This window comes from Lepisma saccharinum, chromosome 3 (assembly GCF_977018435.1).
Source record: "Lepisma saccharinum chromosome 3, izLepSacc3.1, whole genome shotgun sequence".
Taxonomy (NCBI): domain Eukaryota; kingdom Metazoa; phylum Arthropoda; class Insecta; order Zygentoma; family Lepismatidae; genus Lepisma; species Lepisma saccharinum.
In genome coordinates, this window is record NC_139231.1 from 102,860,092 (window position 1) to 102,876,368 (window position 16,277).

A 16,277-nucleotide genomic window follows, 5' to 3' on the forward strand; every position below is an offset into this window, starting at 1 on the left:
CTGAAATTAATCGAAAAAGAAGAAAAAACAGCTTCACGGATAAAAGTGAGTACTAGTTTCTCCGTATTTATATACTACCGCGTCTCTCTTTTCCCAATTATAAATAAGAATTTTTGTGTGGTAGCAGTATTTTTCTTTCTTTCTTTTTGATGGCTTAAAGCAAAGTGTTATTGTGGGTTAACTGGCAGAGTAGCCACAGGCTGAACCTCGCTGATGATTAAAGTATTTCTCATTTCTAAAGCTATTAACCAGACTTTGGAAGTTACAGGGGAGATTGCCTAAGAATCGGCATTTTGTTTTTGAAAGTTGCAGATAGATTACACTAGTATACGTGTATATATACTTTTTTGTCAACACTTTGCTTAATAAATACAGTGAACTCCTGTAGTCTAATTTATCGTAATATGAAGTAAAGGGTCTATTGTTGGCCAAGAAGAAATAAATTATGTATGCAGTCATTGTAAACAAAGCAAAAGTACATTATTTTTGCTGAACAAAAGATTACGGCTACATCCACATACATACATTGTGATGAATTATTTTCATGGTTGTAACTCAGGAAGCCACAAGCACACTGGAACTTCTTTTATTGCTATCTTGTTTAGACTTCAATCTGCTGCCTTTAATGTTACACCCAGCTCATTAGCAATTTATAAATTATAATGTAAGTCTGTTATATGGTGAGGCATACATTTATTTGACATCTCTGAAATATATATAAGAAAATGCAAAAAAAAGGTTCCGTGTACTTACATTTTTTGCATATTTTTGCCAGGCTTTCTGACGGAAGTATTTCCAAGTGAGTGAATTTGACTTGATCATTCACTTTCTAGGTAAACTTTTGCACGAGAATTTTCTTTCTTATTGCTGCACAAAGGAAAATGGAAGTTTAAGAATGACGTTTCAATATGCATTTAATTATTAACATCTTGTATATTCATTATCCTGTTCCTTGCATTGCATTTCTTTTATTAATATTTATCCTACCTTAATAAAACTTGCATTAGATAATTTTACCTCAAACAAAAGAGGTGAGTAGTAATGTGTATGAAGCTACAGGTTACTTTACTATTAGCATCAGGTTTGTAACAACAGTTAATTAATTTAAAGCTTTGTGCTCAAGCTGAATTCAGTTGTGAAAGGGAGTATATTAAGAGAAACAAGAAATATATGAAATACTGCCTCGTAGAAAATCGTGTACGCAAATATATGATTGAAAGAAGCATTGCCAAACATCACTTGCAGTGCATACTGGTTGGCTTGGGAGAAATGGTAGCGGGGTGGGGCGCAGGTTGCTTGTACCTTGTGGGTGGGGGACTCAGATGCCTGTACAGTTTAACTTTGTAGCAGTGAGACATACGAAGAGAGGCTTTACATAAATTTTCCTAGGGATTCCCCCCCCCTTTCTTCTTTTTCATGCACTGATCACATGATAAAACTGACAAAAGAACAGCTTAAAATTATAACACCAATTTAAAGTGCCAAAGTTTCATCGACTTTTCATGGGCATCAACAGTGCAGAAACTAAAGGAGTGCCTAGTAGATGCATTCTACCAGCCCTGGATTCACAGGGCTAGTAATATGTATTGTTCTAGGTTCAAGTGCCTCTACTCCATCAGATTTTTCACGAAATAGTAATTTGCTTTACAAATGTTTTTTTTTTTTTTTTTGTTATAATTAAGATGTTCATCCTAATTCACTGACTTAGATTTGTATCATTAAGGGGTTGTCCCTGTATTAGCTGAGGGGTGCAAATACCATCAGTTCTGATGCACCAATAGTAAACTTAATAATCAAATGAAAGGTCTGTGAGAATTATACAAAACTTTGTTCTCCTGGTTTTATGCAGATTTCATCAGTTTTGTTATGTGACAAAGTGACACAACACTACCGTGAAATACAGATACAAGGCTGATTTGTAATATTTAATTTTAAATTATGTACTTGGTGTTAGATAAAACAGAGCACAAATATGCAAGTTTGTGTCATTTGCTGACAGATGTTACAGTGGCCAGGTTTTTAGTCATGCAAAATTAGAGAACTCCTTAATTTGACCTGTTGGAGGGTCAAAAGTATAGCTCTTTCGGAAATTTGAATTTATTTAAGCATGGAAGGCTGTTTACTATGTATGCATGTGGTAATGTCCCTGTATGGTGTGTTATCAATAGGATCTAAACATAAGGTGAGATGCAATAATCATTTAATCAAATACATTTTTTTTAGTTAGAAATTTTGAGTGAAAAATGTGCTTCACCAGAACTTGGGTATAGAACACTGGTCTCCAAACCAAATCTGCCCTTTACCTCTGTGTAGTTTTCTCAAAGTTGAATCGACTACCGTTGGATGGCATTTGTGTTTTCTTGTTAGTCGTGATTATGGGTATTTTATATTTTTTCATTGCCTTTTTGCCATTTTCACTATTTACGATAAGGGTTGAAACTGATGAATGGACACCCATGCTTAAATCACTACTTGAACCTGGAACCCTCACTGGTGAGATTGTGGATCACCTCTCAACATGTTTGGCTGCCAAGTGACTAAATTGTGACTATGGGGATGAAGGGTGAATGTGTGAAGGAAGAAACCAGGATTCGAACCTAGAACCCCCTGGCTTTGTAACATTCTGTTCTAACCACTCTGTCATAGAGGCTGACCTGAAGAACCTTGGTTGAATCACATTTTTATTCAAAGATTTCTACAATTCAGCAACTCCTGAATGCATCACATCTGATATAACACTTTGTTGATTATTATTTTTAACCTTTCTGATTGTAGCAAACTCCACAACATGCAGCTAAAGCTCTTAGATGTGTTATGTTAACAGTGTATATGTAGGTTTTATGTATTTTTTCAATGCACACTAATGAAATTCTTAGTATTCATAACCTATAACTAAACACAAATAAACTGTCCATAGTTCATATTTTAGACCAGTTCTGTAACAGACTTTGTTCCTTATTATAATGTTTCAGTTTACAATTTGATTCAGAATGGATACCTTCTGTGGAAAGAAATTATGTGATTGCATGCCTCCAATTATCTGTGTAATATCTTTTGTTGCCTAGCATGCCTGGATGGTCATATGATTTTGCCTTTGTATTGTTCTTCCTCTGAGAAAGATAACAATATAAATCATATGAACACTAATGTGAGCAGGGTTTCAATAAAAGAGGGAATGAAAATTGTGGATGAAGGTGGTAACTGGTAAAACAAAATCAACAACCGGCTAGATTACTAGCAAAAAAGACAATTGATCTGTGGATGCAAGTTGTCTGGTGAGTGCAAGAAACCTTGAAAAGGTGTATTTTCAAACTTTAACAATGTCTTCAAAGAATTGTTAGGTTCTGATATTATTGCCCTGTTTTTTTTTTTAATAGCAAATATAAATTACATGTACAGCAATTTGGAAGAAATCTACAAAAACAAGGAACCCTGCATGTCTTTTTACCTGATAGTGATCCTAAGATAGGGTTGAAATCTTGTGGTTAAGATTTTTTTTTTTTTTTTTACTTGCTTGCTCCAAGGTAAAACATGATTGTCCCAGTATGTGGCATAAGAAGTATTCTTTTTAATTCAAATAGAAATTGCTCACTCGAAATGTGGTTTTAGAAGAGGTATGAGTAGTAGAAGCCACTAGATAGTGGATAATGGCAATTGACATTGAATACTATTTAAATAGGTTGCTGAAATACTGAATACTGAGCATTAGATTTATTATGAAAGTCAATCGAAATCAATGAGGTTTAAATTAAAGCATTTTGGAGCTTTTAAGCTTATTGCTTAATCTCAAAGATGATGTATGCATTATCAGCCTCAGGTAGAAGCATTTAAATACTTAAGTGATTGCTATATTCTTGTCATGAGCATAAAATCAATCTATTCTAATAAATCAGACAATATCTGTATGATGCAAGGATAACACCATACACAATCACATTTATCATCACGAAAATAAATACATATGAACACTTATTCTGTGTTGTATTTATACTTATTATTTCAGTCATCATCAAGTGCCACCTGTGACAGTATATCCTGGTTTAATGACATGATGATGATAGATATATATTTAAATAGTGTGTTCAAAAAGAAATAATATGTGACAACACACAGGAAGCATTCATGTATGTTTTCAATTTTCATCATCATACTTTAATCATTACACACTTCTTCATTAGCTAGCCCTTTCATATATAATTAAATGCTACATTGTAAGTATTATTTCTCTTTAATTTTTCTTGATTGTTCACTCTGCTTGACGATGTCCCTGTAATTGAATCCAATTACAAGTAAAAGAAGCAATATTATTTTAAAGTATCGTGTTCCAGCTTTACTCATAAGTCTTTTGGCTAACAAAACCTGTCAATTAAAAGTAGGCTTTGATCTTTTTTTAATTCTAACTGAATGTTATAATTTTTTTCTCTTGCCTCCAATGTATGTCAAACACAAACATATTATACAAGTTTTTTTTTTATATCAGTTATTTCTTTGTTTTGTATCATAGGATATAAAAAAATGTATATGTGAAATTAGCACTTCTCCACTCCACAAAAAGTAGCTATTAAATGTTTGTGCAAAGTTTGTATGTATGAGTGAAGTATATACAGTTCCAATAATTTACAAGAAAAAATCACGACAGATAAATGCAATACGAAAGAGGGGCATATAAATCAGAAGTTTCGACATCTTCAGCAAGAATATTTTATGTACTAGATGGTTATATGGGTAATGGTTAATTAAAAAAGGAAAGGTATTTATTAAATATTCACTTGCAGTGGAGAATACAACAAATTATAATGAAGATACTGTTTCAAGGATCAAATTTTCCACCACCACAAATTTTTTTCAGGAAAACCAATACAAATTATGAGTTTGTTTCATTACAGTTTCATTACAGCTTGTGAAGCTCTACTATTTTGTATTGCTTGAATTGAGAGATAGCCATGCTGCAATCTTTAAAAAGAGTAGCGTAGAAGTAACATGACTGGGGACAGCATAATTATTTTGAAAAGAAGAAGAAAATGTATAATGTTAGAAGTTATATGCAGTAACTAATTATTCTGTTGAAAGGGAAGAATAAAAGTATTTGTATAATCATAGTGATTATTTTTCTTTATTTAATTTTTGTTGAAATACAGAAAAATGAAACATTTACTACAGAGCCCAGATATTTGTTTAGAAAATAGTAGTTTTAGAAGCAATTGGGGTTTAGGAACTTTGATGTCGGTGGTCTGAATGTGAAAAAGCAGATTGGCAGGGGATTTAAAAAAAAGAAAAACACATGAAATCATTTCATGTATCATTTTACTAACAGAGGAGAAGAAATCTCGGAGAACCAGCCTACAAGTGTTGCTGCCTAAGCTGCCCTCTAGTCAGGGTTCAAACGAATCCCTCAACTACAGTCCAGTCTCGCCAGGTATGATTGCCAAGCCTTGTCTTGTAGCTGTTGGTGTGTTTGATGGAAGATAACAATTGACATCATTTTGATAACGTTAAAATTAACTGTTGAGTGCCGCAGGCCACTAGATGCGATGTAGGTTCTGGTACTAAAACTGTAATCTTTGAGTAATTTTAAAAGTACAACTAAACTTGTTGAGTTGTTTCCTCTATGTTGTGAACTTGATTTTTGTGCTCCAAGTAATTGATTGATGAAGGTAAGGTCGTTTTCACTGACACACTCAAAGTTGGTCAGTTTTGCATGTGTGTGTGGTTGATCCTGTATGCTTCACTGCTTTAGTTGTGGGCTTTTTTAGGTAGTAGTGCAACTCTAGATGTAACTGTAGTGGTTGTTGTGTATCTACCTACTGGTAACTTGGGAATTGCATGTGGTTGCGTAACTGTAAAAAAGTTTAATTAACATATAGTCCTGTAAGTTAATAGTAGTAACCTTAATGTTAGGGCTATTATTTATCATGAATGTGAACTAGCAATATGAAAGTAAAAAAAAAATTATAGTACCAGTACAGTAGATAATTTTTTTAATAGTATGTAGCTTTGATGTAATCATATTTTTATATTACTTACTCTCTCTGAATACCATAAATTATATTTTATTGTGGATGTATCTATAGTTGCAGGCAGAATAAATAACATGAGAAAGTTTTGCATTTTAGTGTGTCATTGTGATGAAAATTCATTTCACAAGAGTTTGTCTTTAATCTTATATCTACTTTGTTGAACTTTTCTCCACAAGTGTGACAAAACTTTTTCTGACCCCTAAGTTTGACTGCACATTTCGCCACCGAAGTCAAATATATTATTCACTTTCATAGACCTTTTTCATATGTATTAAAATATAACTCCTTACATGAATTTTATTTTGTATAAATTAAATGGACAGAAAAATCAATAATTCCTTATTTTGCAAACATATTTGTTGTTATAAATGTGTCAATGACATTTCTTCCATCTTTTATACAAAACGTACAAAGAAACAATGTTGCAAACTTGCTGACAAGAAGTGACTACTTATTTGAACAGGGTGATATGAAATTGGTTGAGTTTGAGAAATTTTTGAGTTTTTTTTTACACCTAATGTTTGTGTGATGTACTTATCCAGTGCAATGTCTAATTCAGTGCAGATCAGTAGCGGGATTGTTTGATGTGGAGACATTCAGAAGATGTTTTCCAAACTCTCATATAACATTCACTAATATTAAATCCTGCTTGATGGACAGACTCAGGCTAAGTTAAAACATGATGGAACCCCCTACAAAATTACAGTAATGTTATGTTTGGAAGAGCTCTCTTGTTCTTTAATTGACCATACAAGGTTATAGGCAATCATTCCAAACTGGAGAGCTCTGTACTCCACAAACAACGAAGTAAAAGTTCAAGGATGTACATTACGCTCATATTGATGGTTCAGAATATTTAGGCTTGTGAATTAAACTAAAAAAAAAGAAAAAAAATAAAGTAAAGTGCTCCCCTGTGCATAGCACCATGCCCTGAAGGCATGTAGGGGGTGTGGGGGTAACGCCCCACACTTTCTTGATCCGGTCGTGAGTGGGGTGATGTGATCAGCATCATGCCCCTGACCACCTTTACCCCCCAGGGTTTCCCCCAGGTACCCATGTTATTCGATGCTGGGTGGGCGCCGGGGCCGCTTCCATCGTTAGAAAAGTTCCCGGATTTGAACCGGCCGGGGATCGAACCCGGGACCTTTAGCATGGTAGTCAGATCCGTTACCGACTGAGCCACCGTGAATTCAACTGGACTGTCTAAACCAGGCATGTCAAACACCCGGGCCGCATGCGGCCCTCGATATATTTTTGTGCGGCCCCTCCCTCGATATATTTTTGTGCGGCCCATTTGCTTTTACCTGTTTTTAAGTAGTAGAGCCTTCAGATGTAGTAGTGTTGCATTATTGGGGTGGTTGACGAATGTAGTGATTACCAGTTGTTCAGAGTCCAAGGCTAAGTCTTCTGCCTCCGCAGTTTTCCCTCCGGAATCTAGAATGAGGGGAGGGTTGAAGGGAAAGGGGAACAAGCTGCCTTCGTCCGAAAACCAATTACCGCATCTTATAGTCTGCGCGACTCTCCCCTCCCTTGCCTCTCCCACATCTTCGCTACCCTTAGTCGGTTCCATTTTCCAAGAAGTTCAGGTCAGGCAGTCTATTCGGGTTGCTTTGTTTGTGCTAACAACAATGTCTTTGTCGAAACCAAGTGGTAGTAAACGAAAAATTTCTGATGAACATTGTAGTTTTCAAGAGAAATGGGAGTTGGAGTACTTTTGTTGTGAAGTTAAAGATAAAATTGATTGCTTGGTGTGCAGATCAACCATTAGTTTACCTAAGTTATATAATGTCAAACGTCATTATGAGCAACACAGAGCTACATACAACCAATACGACGGATTAATGAGGCAAGACAAGCTGAGAGAGTTGAAGGCAGGATTAAAACAACAACAAGGAATGTTTACTAAAGTAGCTCAAGAAAACGAAGCTGCGGTACGCGCAAGCTACGCATTGTCGGAGTTGATAGCTAAACACTCAAAACCTTTCGCCGAAGGCGAGTTTATTAAACGGTGCTTGGTAAAAGCTGCTGAAATAGTTAATCCTGCAAGTGTAAAAGCTTTTCAAGGCATTTCACTATCCCGCAACACGGTTGCTGAAAGAGTAACCGAACTGGCCTGTGATTTGAGTGATCAAATTAAAACAAAAGTGTCAAATTTCATTGCTTATTCCATCGCTTGTGATGATAGTACAGACATCGGTCGCGTAGCTCACTTAGCTATGTTTCATCGTGCTTGTGATGAGGAGTTCAACAGTTTCGAGGAGCTATTGGACATTGTACTGTTGCATGACACTACTACCGGTAAGGATATATTTATTGCTGTTCGTGAACTTTTGCGGAAGTATGATTTACCTCTGTCAAAGTTATTCTGTGTAGCTACGGATGGTGCCCCTTCAATGACGGGAAAAAACAATGGTTTTGTGACTAAACTGCAAAACGAATTTCGTGAAACCTGCGATAAACACATGTTCCATCATGTGCATTGCATCATTCACCAAGACGTCTTGTGTACAAAAGTAATCAACATGGAAAGTGTGATGAAGCCTGTGAAAAAAGCTATCAACTTCATAATATCCCGTGGCTTAAACCAGCGACAATTTTCTGCTTTCTTAGCAGATTTAGAAAGCGAATATTCTGGGGTGCCCTACTACACAGAAGTGCGCTGGCTATCGTGTTCTATGGTTCTTGAAAAATTCTGAACTTGAAAGATGAAATATGTCAATTTTTGGAAATGAAAGAACAAGACACCAGCCTTTTTTCGCAACCAACGTGGTTACAAGATCTTTCCTTTCTTGTTGATGTAACGAAACACTAGTCAGATTTAAATTTGAAACTGCAAGGAAAAGATCAATTAATCACCAACATGAATGATCAAATCAAAACATTGGAGCGTAAGTTATTGCTTTGGGAAAAACAGTTAAGAAACGATGACTTGACGCACTTTCCAACTTGTTCTAAATACATATCAAGTTCAAAGGACCCTGTTTTGTACAAAAAGTACGCCGAAAAAATTCAGCATTTGAATACTGAATTCGGGAATAGGTTCCACGATGTTCGTTCTTTCGAAGACTAGATCTCCTTGTTTTCAGCCCTGTTTACGACTGACGTAGAAAAAGTGGCAGCACATTTGCAGATGGAAGTAATTGAAATTCAGTGCGACTCAACTTTGAAACAAAAGTACAGCAAAGTGGGTATCCCTGACTTTTACAAGTACTTGCCTGCACGTTTTCCAGAAACCCGCAAATTTGCGTGTGAAATAATTTCCATGTTCGGTAGCACTTACCAGTGTGAAAAACTTTTCTCACTCGTGAAAGGAAACAAGTCACCAACGAGATCCAGATTATCAGACGTTCATCTTAGCTGTGTTCTGAAAGTAGCTGCTTTAAATAAGATGTCTCCTGATATTGATAAGTTAGTGCCAGAAAAAAGATGCCAGCTGTCAGGCAAGAAGCAATGATCAAGTTTCAATGAATGTTCAATATACTTTATTAAGTGTTATGTTAGTCATTCTTTAAAGTAAAGTATTAAAGATAATTTAATTTTTTCCTTGCGGCCCGCTTTATCTAACACTACTGAGTATTTGGCCCAGTTCAGATTTTGAGTTTGACATGCCTGGTCTAAACCAATAGTACCTCTCCACTAAAGAGTGGTGAAATACAAATTCTCTGAGAAACGTATGATTTGTCTCGCAATTTACACACAAAATTTGAAAATGAAATTAATAAAATTAATATTCTTCTTTCATGTGTCATGTGTAGGGGCATGGATATTTCGTTTATGACGAAAACACAAAGTGTGAAATAACACATTCTAATGTTAATTTTTCATGTTTCTGAAAGGTGTGAGGTGCATTTTCCTACCCTGTTTTGTCACGAAATGATGCGAAATGAACTGTAAAATGTGAAATAGACTCTTAAACACAAAATTTAGAGTTTATTTACCGACTCAACACTTTCTGAAGTTTGAATTATCCTGCGAGTTATGCAATTCATGGAAAATTGATTAATTCATCTGTAAATATGTGAAGCAAGAATGTACCTCTTTATACAGGAATAAACTTAATACTCTGGTAACTACATAAATGTGCTATTAGAAGGGTTATGTTTTAGTGCAGTTTTAAAATCAAATTTAGGATTAAGTTCAAAATTGTAAAACCAAAATGTCATTTTATGTACCATTTTTTATCCTTTTTTTTTTCCACCGCTAGAACACCGATATCTTATTTTATTATCTTATTTTATTTACCAGTTTTGAATCTGAAATTGAAACTGTTTTTGTACAAAAATTTTGCTTTTTTATTTACCAAAAATATGTCACCATTTCGTAGAAGGCTGTTGATATACACTCAATAAATTTGATAACAGTCCAGGTATAACAAAGTATATGACCATCTTTGCCCATAGTTGTGTTTCTTGTTTGAGGCAGGTACATTTGATGTCCCTTGTATGTATGGAAATTATCTTTTGTTGTTGGTTTTCTCCAATGATGCCTGGATTGTAGAATTTTTCTGTTTGATTTTGAGCAAATTGAAGCAAATGTACAAGGGTCGTTCAAGGTTGACCGGGATTTTCGTACGTAAAAAATCGATGAATAGCCGGATCATGATGAAACGTGCAGGTGGCGTAATGTATTCCTTCGTGAGTAACTAGCACCCGGCATGACGTATTTCGCGCATGCGCAGCAGTTGCAGCGAACATGGCGGCAAGCAATTTTGTCTGTGGCTGTGGAGCAGCGGTGTGTAATCAAATTTCTCGTGAAGGAGAAAGCGAAACCAGCTGAGATTTTCAGACAATTGCAAGCACAGTATGGTGAACAAATGATGTCACGGACAAGAGTGTACGAATGGTGTGAGCAGTTTCACGAAGGACGGGAGCTGGTGACAAATGAAGCGCATGGACACATTCGCCCGACTGCAGTCACACCAGTGAATATCGCACGTGTTGAGCAAATGATTCTTGAGAACCGGCAAGTAACAGTGTGGGATATTGCTGCCGAGGTGAATATCAGTGTCGGGAGTGTTGAGACAATCATTCACGACCACTTACGCTTCCGCAAAATCTGTACAAGGTGGGTTCTCCGCCAGCTGACATTCGATCAGAAGTGGACACGCAGGACGGTCTGTGAACAGCTTCTGAATCGGTTTCGAGCAGAAGGTGATGAATTGTTGCAATCCATCATCACGTGTGATGAAACATGGTTGCACGATTTAACCCCAGAGACCAAAAGACGCAGCATGGAGTGGCGGCATAAAGGTTCCCCGCCCCCCCAAGAAAAGCAAAACGCAGCCGTCCGCTGGAAAGATCATGGCAAGTGTCTTCTGGGACATGAAGGGTGTTATCCATGTGGATTTTCTGGACAAAGGGAGCACGATTAATGCCCAGTATTACTCCACATTGTTGAGTGGTGCTGTACGAAAGTCCATTCGCAAAAAAAAAAAAAAAAAAAAAAAAGACCTGGGATGTTGTCTGGAAATGTTATTCTTCTCCATGACAATGCCCACCCTCACACGGCCAATGTGACAACAACAACTCTGGCCGACACGCGCTGGGAAGTTCTGCCCCATCCCCCCTACAGTCCGGATTTAGCCCCCAGTGACTATCATTTGTTTGCACCCCTTAAAGACCATCTGGGAGGGAAGAAATTCACGACAGACGAAGCACTGCGGAGCGATGTCCCCCAGTGGCTACGACAACAACCAAGTTCTTTCTACGCCAAAGGAATTCGGGAGCTGCCAGAACGATGGCAACGGTGCCTCGGCGCGCACGGAGAATACTTTGAAAAACTGACATAGTTTGGTGTTTCTTCTGCTACCTATTTCCTCTGCAGAAATAAAAGTCCCGGTCAACCTTGAACGACCCTTGTACATGACAATTGAGCATCGCATATGTCACTAAAATAATGTATGTTCTTCGAATTGTTACACTTGATGTGTTTAATACTGTTTTCTGACTTACTGAAAACATACGTATGTATTCTTCTCGAGAACATCCTGAAATATGTATATATCAATGTGCATGTGCTTGTTTAGAGAATACTTTCTTTTCTACTACTCATTGCTTTCCTACATTCCTTTTTTGAAAGTTGCTTGTATGCATTGGGTATGAATTTTATCTTGCATAATTTCCTCATAGAAAAATACTTTACTGGATGTGAAAATCATGAGAACACTTTTCCTCAGTGATCCTGAAGCATGGAGACCTAGCTTAACAAGATTGGCAATTTTTTGCAAGAACATTATACCATTAAAGAAAGAACATTACTATTAACTTATATCAAATTATTATCTAGTAATTTCTACTGTTCTGAGAAAAGAAAGGTCAATAATGGAAAAAGGAAACTTCAGTCTCTACAAAGACATGCAGAGGAGGACATTTGTACATCTTGTAACCTTTTCCATGGATTATGCTCATTAAGCATGTCCAAAAGTGTGTTTGTATGTATCTACTAGGAAACGAGTAGCAATATTAAGTACATTGGATGAAGGAATATCTTCACATTGCAGTTTGAAGTTAAGCTGCTGCTGCTGCATAATATTAGTAGTTATATTTATGTAGTTCTTACGGCTTGCTTCATTGATTGCCCATGCCATATGAACATTACTTTGGATGAAATGAGTAATTAGTTTTTACCATGTAGGTAAAAGATTAATATGACAAGGTAAATAATACAAATCATTATTTTTCACTATTTATTTATAAACAGCAAATTGATTGTTTTTATAACTAGTAACATTTCACAAACTTCTCGTTTGCATCACCATATCCAGTGGAGTTGGAAGACAGAACCTGCATTGTGGATTACAATTGACCATGTTGTAATTACAAATGTTGCCAAGTACGATGGCTCCACAGGCAAAGAGAGAGATACTGTGGGAGATGGAAGAGTGACAAGAGCCTTGCCAGCTTAGTTGGTAGAGCATCTGGCTATCATGCAGGAGACCTGGACCAGGAAATCTTCCTGTGATTTCCCTGTTTGTGCATGGCTCTGATGCCCAACCAGCCTCGTTTAAATGGGTTCCTGGGGGTGGGGGGGGTTAAAGGTGGCCGGGCATGATGCTGATTACATCATCCCAACTATGGCCAAGATCAAGAATATGTGGAGCTCTATACCTCCACATCACCCCATATGCCTCCATGGCATGGGTACATACACACAGGGGTATCTTTACCTTCGGACAGAATAGTGACATTACCATGTCCCCATGTCTTAGATAGAAGTAACGTCAGTACCAGTGACACAGATTGGCTGCCACAGTCACATGACACTCCACTGTGTACCTTGCATACAGGTCCATCAGCAGTGGTATATGGCAAGCTATATAATTCAGCAAGCTATGTAATGTAGAATACTTTTTTTTCTAATTTCATTGAGTCTGATAATGAAAAGAACTTTGTGAAGAATTATATTTTATAAATTCAAGCAATGTGCTATTACTAAATAAATAATAAATAATAATGTACTTTTCAGCACAAGGTGTAAGACAGTTTGTTGTGTCATATTACAAAACAGTTTATATTGTGGCTATACATACTACTGGCTGTTTGGCTATGCTTTTTATTCTTTACAGTGTTCATACCAATGTGTATAATTCTTGTGATAATAGAAAATGTTTTGCACCACGTGCTGGTGTCATTTCGTTATCCTACACCGAGTCAAAAGATTGTTTCCAGTTGAAGCATATTTACAAATAAACATAGTGCAGTCATACTAATGCTTCATCTAAACTACCTCAGAGTCTATCTCCATGGTGAAGTTGTGAGCATCAAGTACTGTAATGCCAGAGATCCCAATTTTGAACCCTGGTTAATGAATTGTACTAGTCCCATCATACAGTTCGCCTGTTCATCATTCATTCTCATACTGTGATATCCAAAGGGGTAGAAAGCAACACAACGTAACAAAGATAAAGATTGAAACTATCTTGGGGGTAAAAATGAGGTATCGTATAAAGTCTATACAGTATTTCCCTGAAGAAAAATGGGCAAAATAATTGACATTAAAATATTGTTCTTTCACTAAAATTGTGAATACCTGTGCATCTTGTGATGTTCAAGCCTGTTCTATAGCTGCTTTGTGTATCAAATTAAAATAAATTGCTAGCAGATACAATTTTTTTATTGTGTAAACACATCTAATGCATACCCAGTCGAACATGGCTTGTGCAATAGTTGTAAATCAGATCTGATATTTTGCTGTTGTTTTTAAATTGTCCGTTACATAAAAAAAGGAAAAAGCAACTATAGAGCGACCACAAGGAAAAAAAAACCTTGGACTAAGTATCCCCGTGCAGCTTTCCCTTCTTCTGTTCCGCTCGGGCCAAAAGGAAGCATGGTCCACTCTCCCCCTCCCCTCCTCGAGGGAGTATTGTGCACAGGGGCCGCGGGTCTGCCCAGGTTTCTTTGCGTGTGGTTCCACTATAGCACTCTATAGAAACAAGAAACTTTAATACTCCTGGGCATTAAGTCAGTTTACTTGCACTTCTCACATACATGGATAATTTATAACTCATTACAACACTTACAGTGAAACTTTTACCTCTTACATTGACACCAATTAAGGTTCACCAGAAAAGTGACAAAATTGATTGTGCTTTCAAATTTTTTGTTGTAAGCTGTGTAGAATAGACATTAGTCAAATTTCATATTACTACACATTACCTCACTCAAAATTGTTACAATTTGCAATAAAGTCCACATCCTGTATCTTCAATTTGGGGAATTATTCTTCATTTTCTATCAACAAATTGAAAGTGATATTATGAGTGCTTTGACTACAGAGTGACATTTGTACATATTTATTATATTTTTTATTTACACAAATTATTATTCATTATTATTTCCCAGCTGGTGCATACCACCAGAAAAAAAAATTTATTGAATGTCGCAAATCACTGATTTTTCTGAAATATATAATCTCGGTGAATATGATTATAAACAAAATAGTAAATAAATGTTCTGTTAACTAGATCATAAACATTTTTTTTTTAATATTGACTATTAGAAGAATCAGTATATTTAAAATAATACAAAGGTAAAGTTGTACTTAATAAGCACATAGAAGAAACTAGCTAATTTTTTCTTTCCTTTTAGTGTGTTATCATAGTTTTGCTGATATTTTGGTTGTTTTGGCTCCTACTATAATTGATTGTTCTTATTGCAGGTGTAACAAGCTGGTTAGAATGCAGTGGAAGTCCAAAAATAACAGAATCTCCATCACCTGACAAGGTTAGTGGAATGAGCATGGTGTCAGAATTAAAGAAACATGGTAACTTGTAAAAAAGAACATTGCTTTTATTTTAAAATCTCAAGAGAGAGAGAAGTTGATACAAATAGTGAGATATATATAGTGTTATAACAAATTTCCAGCTAGGTGGCGCTCGTACAGCCTTTTGCACTTGCTCTTGCACTCTGCGATTTGCTGTGGTCTTAAACATGTACGCTGGCCTTGCGGACAGTTTTCAGCCTCAATTGCTGATGGAGTGCACCATTAACAGTTGCTTGGCCTACTTTGATCCGTTTGGCCATAACATGCTGTAGTGCTGGATTCTCGCAGGCTGCCATATCCCGGATCATCTTTAGCACCTGTCTTGTTAGTTTCACAGGCATCCTCTTTGGATGTGATTTCGTTGGTGATGTGGGCTGTGGAGGCAGCTGCTGTGCATTTCATTTAATTATAACACTAACAGTGGCCCGTCCTAACACCAATCCATTGTTCCAACACTGTTCTACTATGCGGGAGATGCTAAATTTGGTATGGAAAACCACCATAACGTACCCATCCCAATAGTGATTTGTTTTCGGCAGCATTCTTCCCACTACAACACCTTCACTCTGCTAGACAACAGCTTACACACTGCTCATCGTGTGTGTGCAGTGTGGGTGCTCTGTGCAAACCGGTTTGCCAGGTGGCACTGTCTGCATGTTGTTCAGATGGAGACAGATCAGTCTCTGTATATCTTGTTAAATAAACTTTATTCATTAGAATATGATATAGGATGCACAGATTGTGAGATTTTGCTGATAATGGTAAAGTAGTATAAAATTTATGGATATCATATAACTCGTATATTAATATGCTCCAGAAAGAGAGCTGATCTCCTTGCATTACCCCAAGGCAAAAAGTTAATTAAACACTGTACATATCCATATTGTTCTCTTCAGGTATCTCATGGTCAAGGCTTCCACTCGGATATTTTCTGCAATAGTGTACCTCCATCACATTATACATTGTAGTCACTGTTTTCTTTTTTTTTAATTGTGTATA

General features: G+C 36.5%; 1 protein-coding gene across 1 annotated transcript in view; it reads left to right on the top strand.

The window, feature by feature from the left end:
- The window catches only part of Orp8 (Oxysterol-binding protein-related protein 8), a 101,375-nt gene that overhangs the window by 19,185 nt on the left and 65,913 nt on the right, over positions 1 to 16,277 (top strand). The window contains 2 exon segments of the mRNA XM_083119058.1: positions 5,315 to 5,416; positions 15,174 to 15,238. Of these exon segments, the coding sequence (XP_082975184.1) occupies positions 5,315 to 5,416; positions 15,174 to 15,238 (167 nt within the window).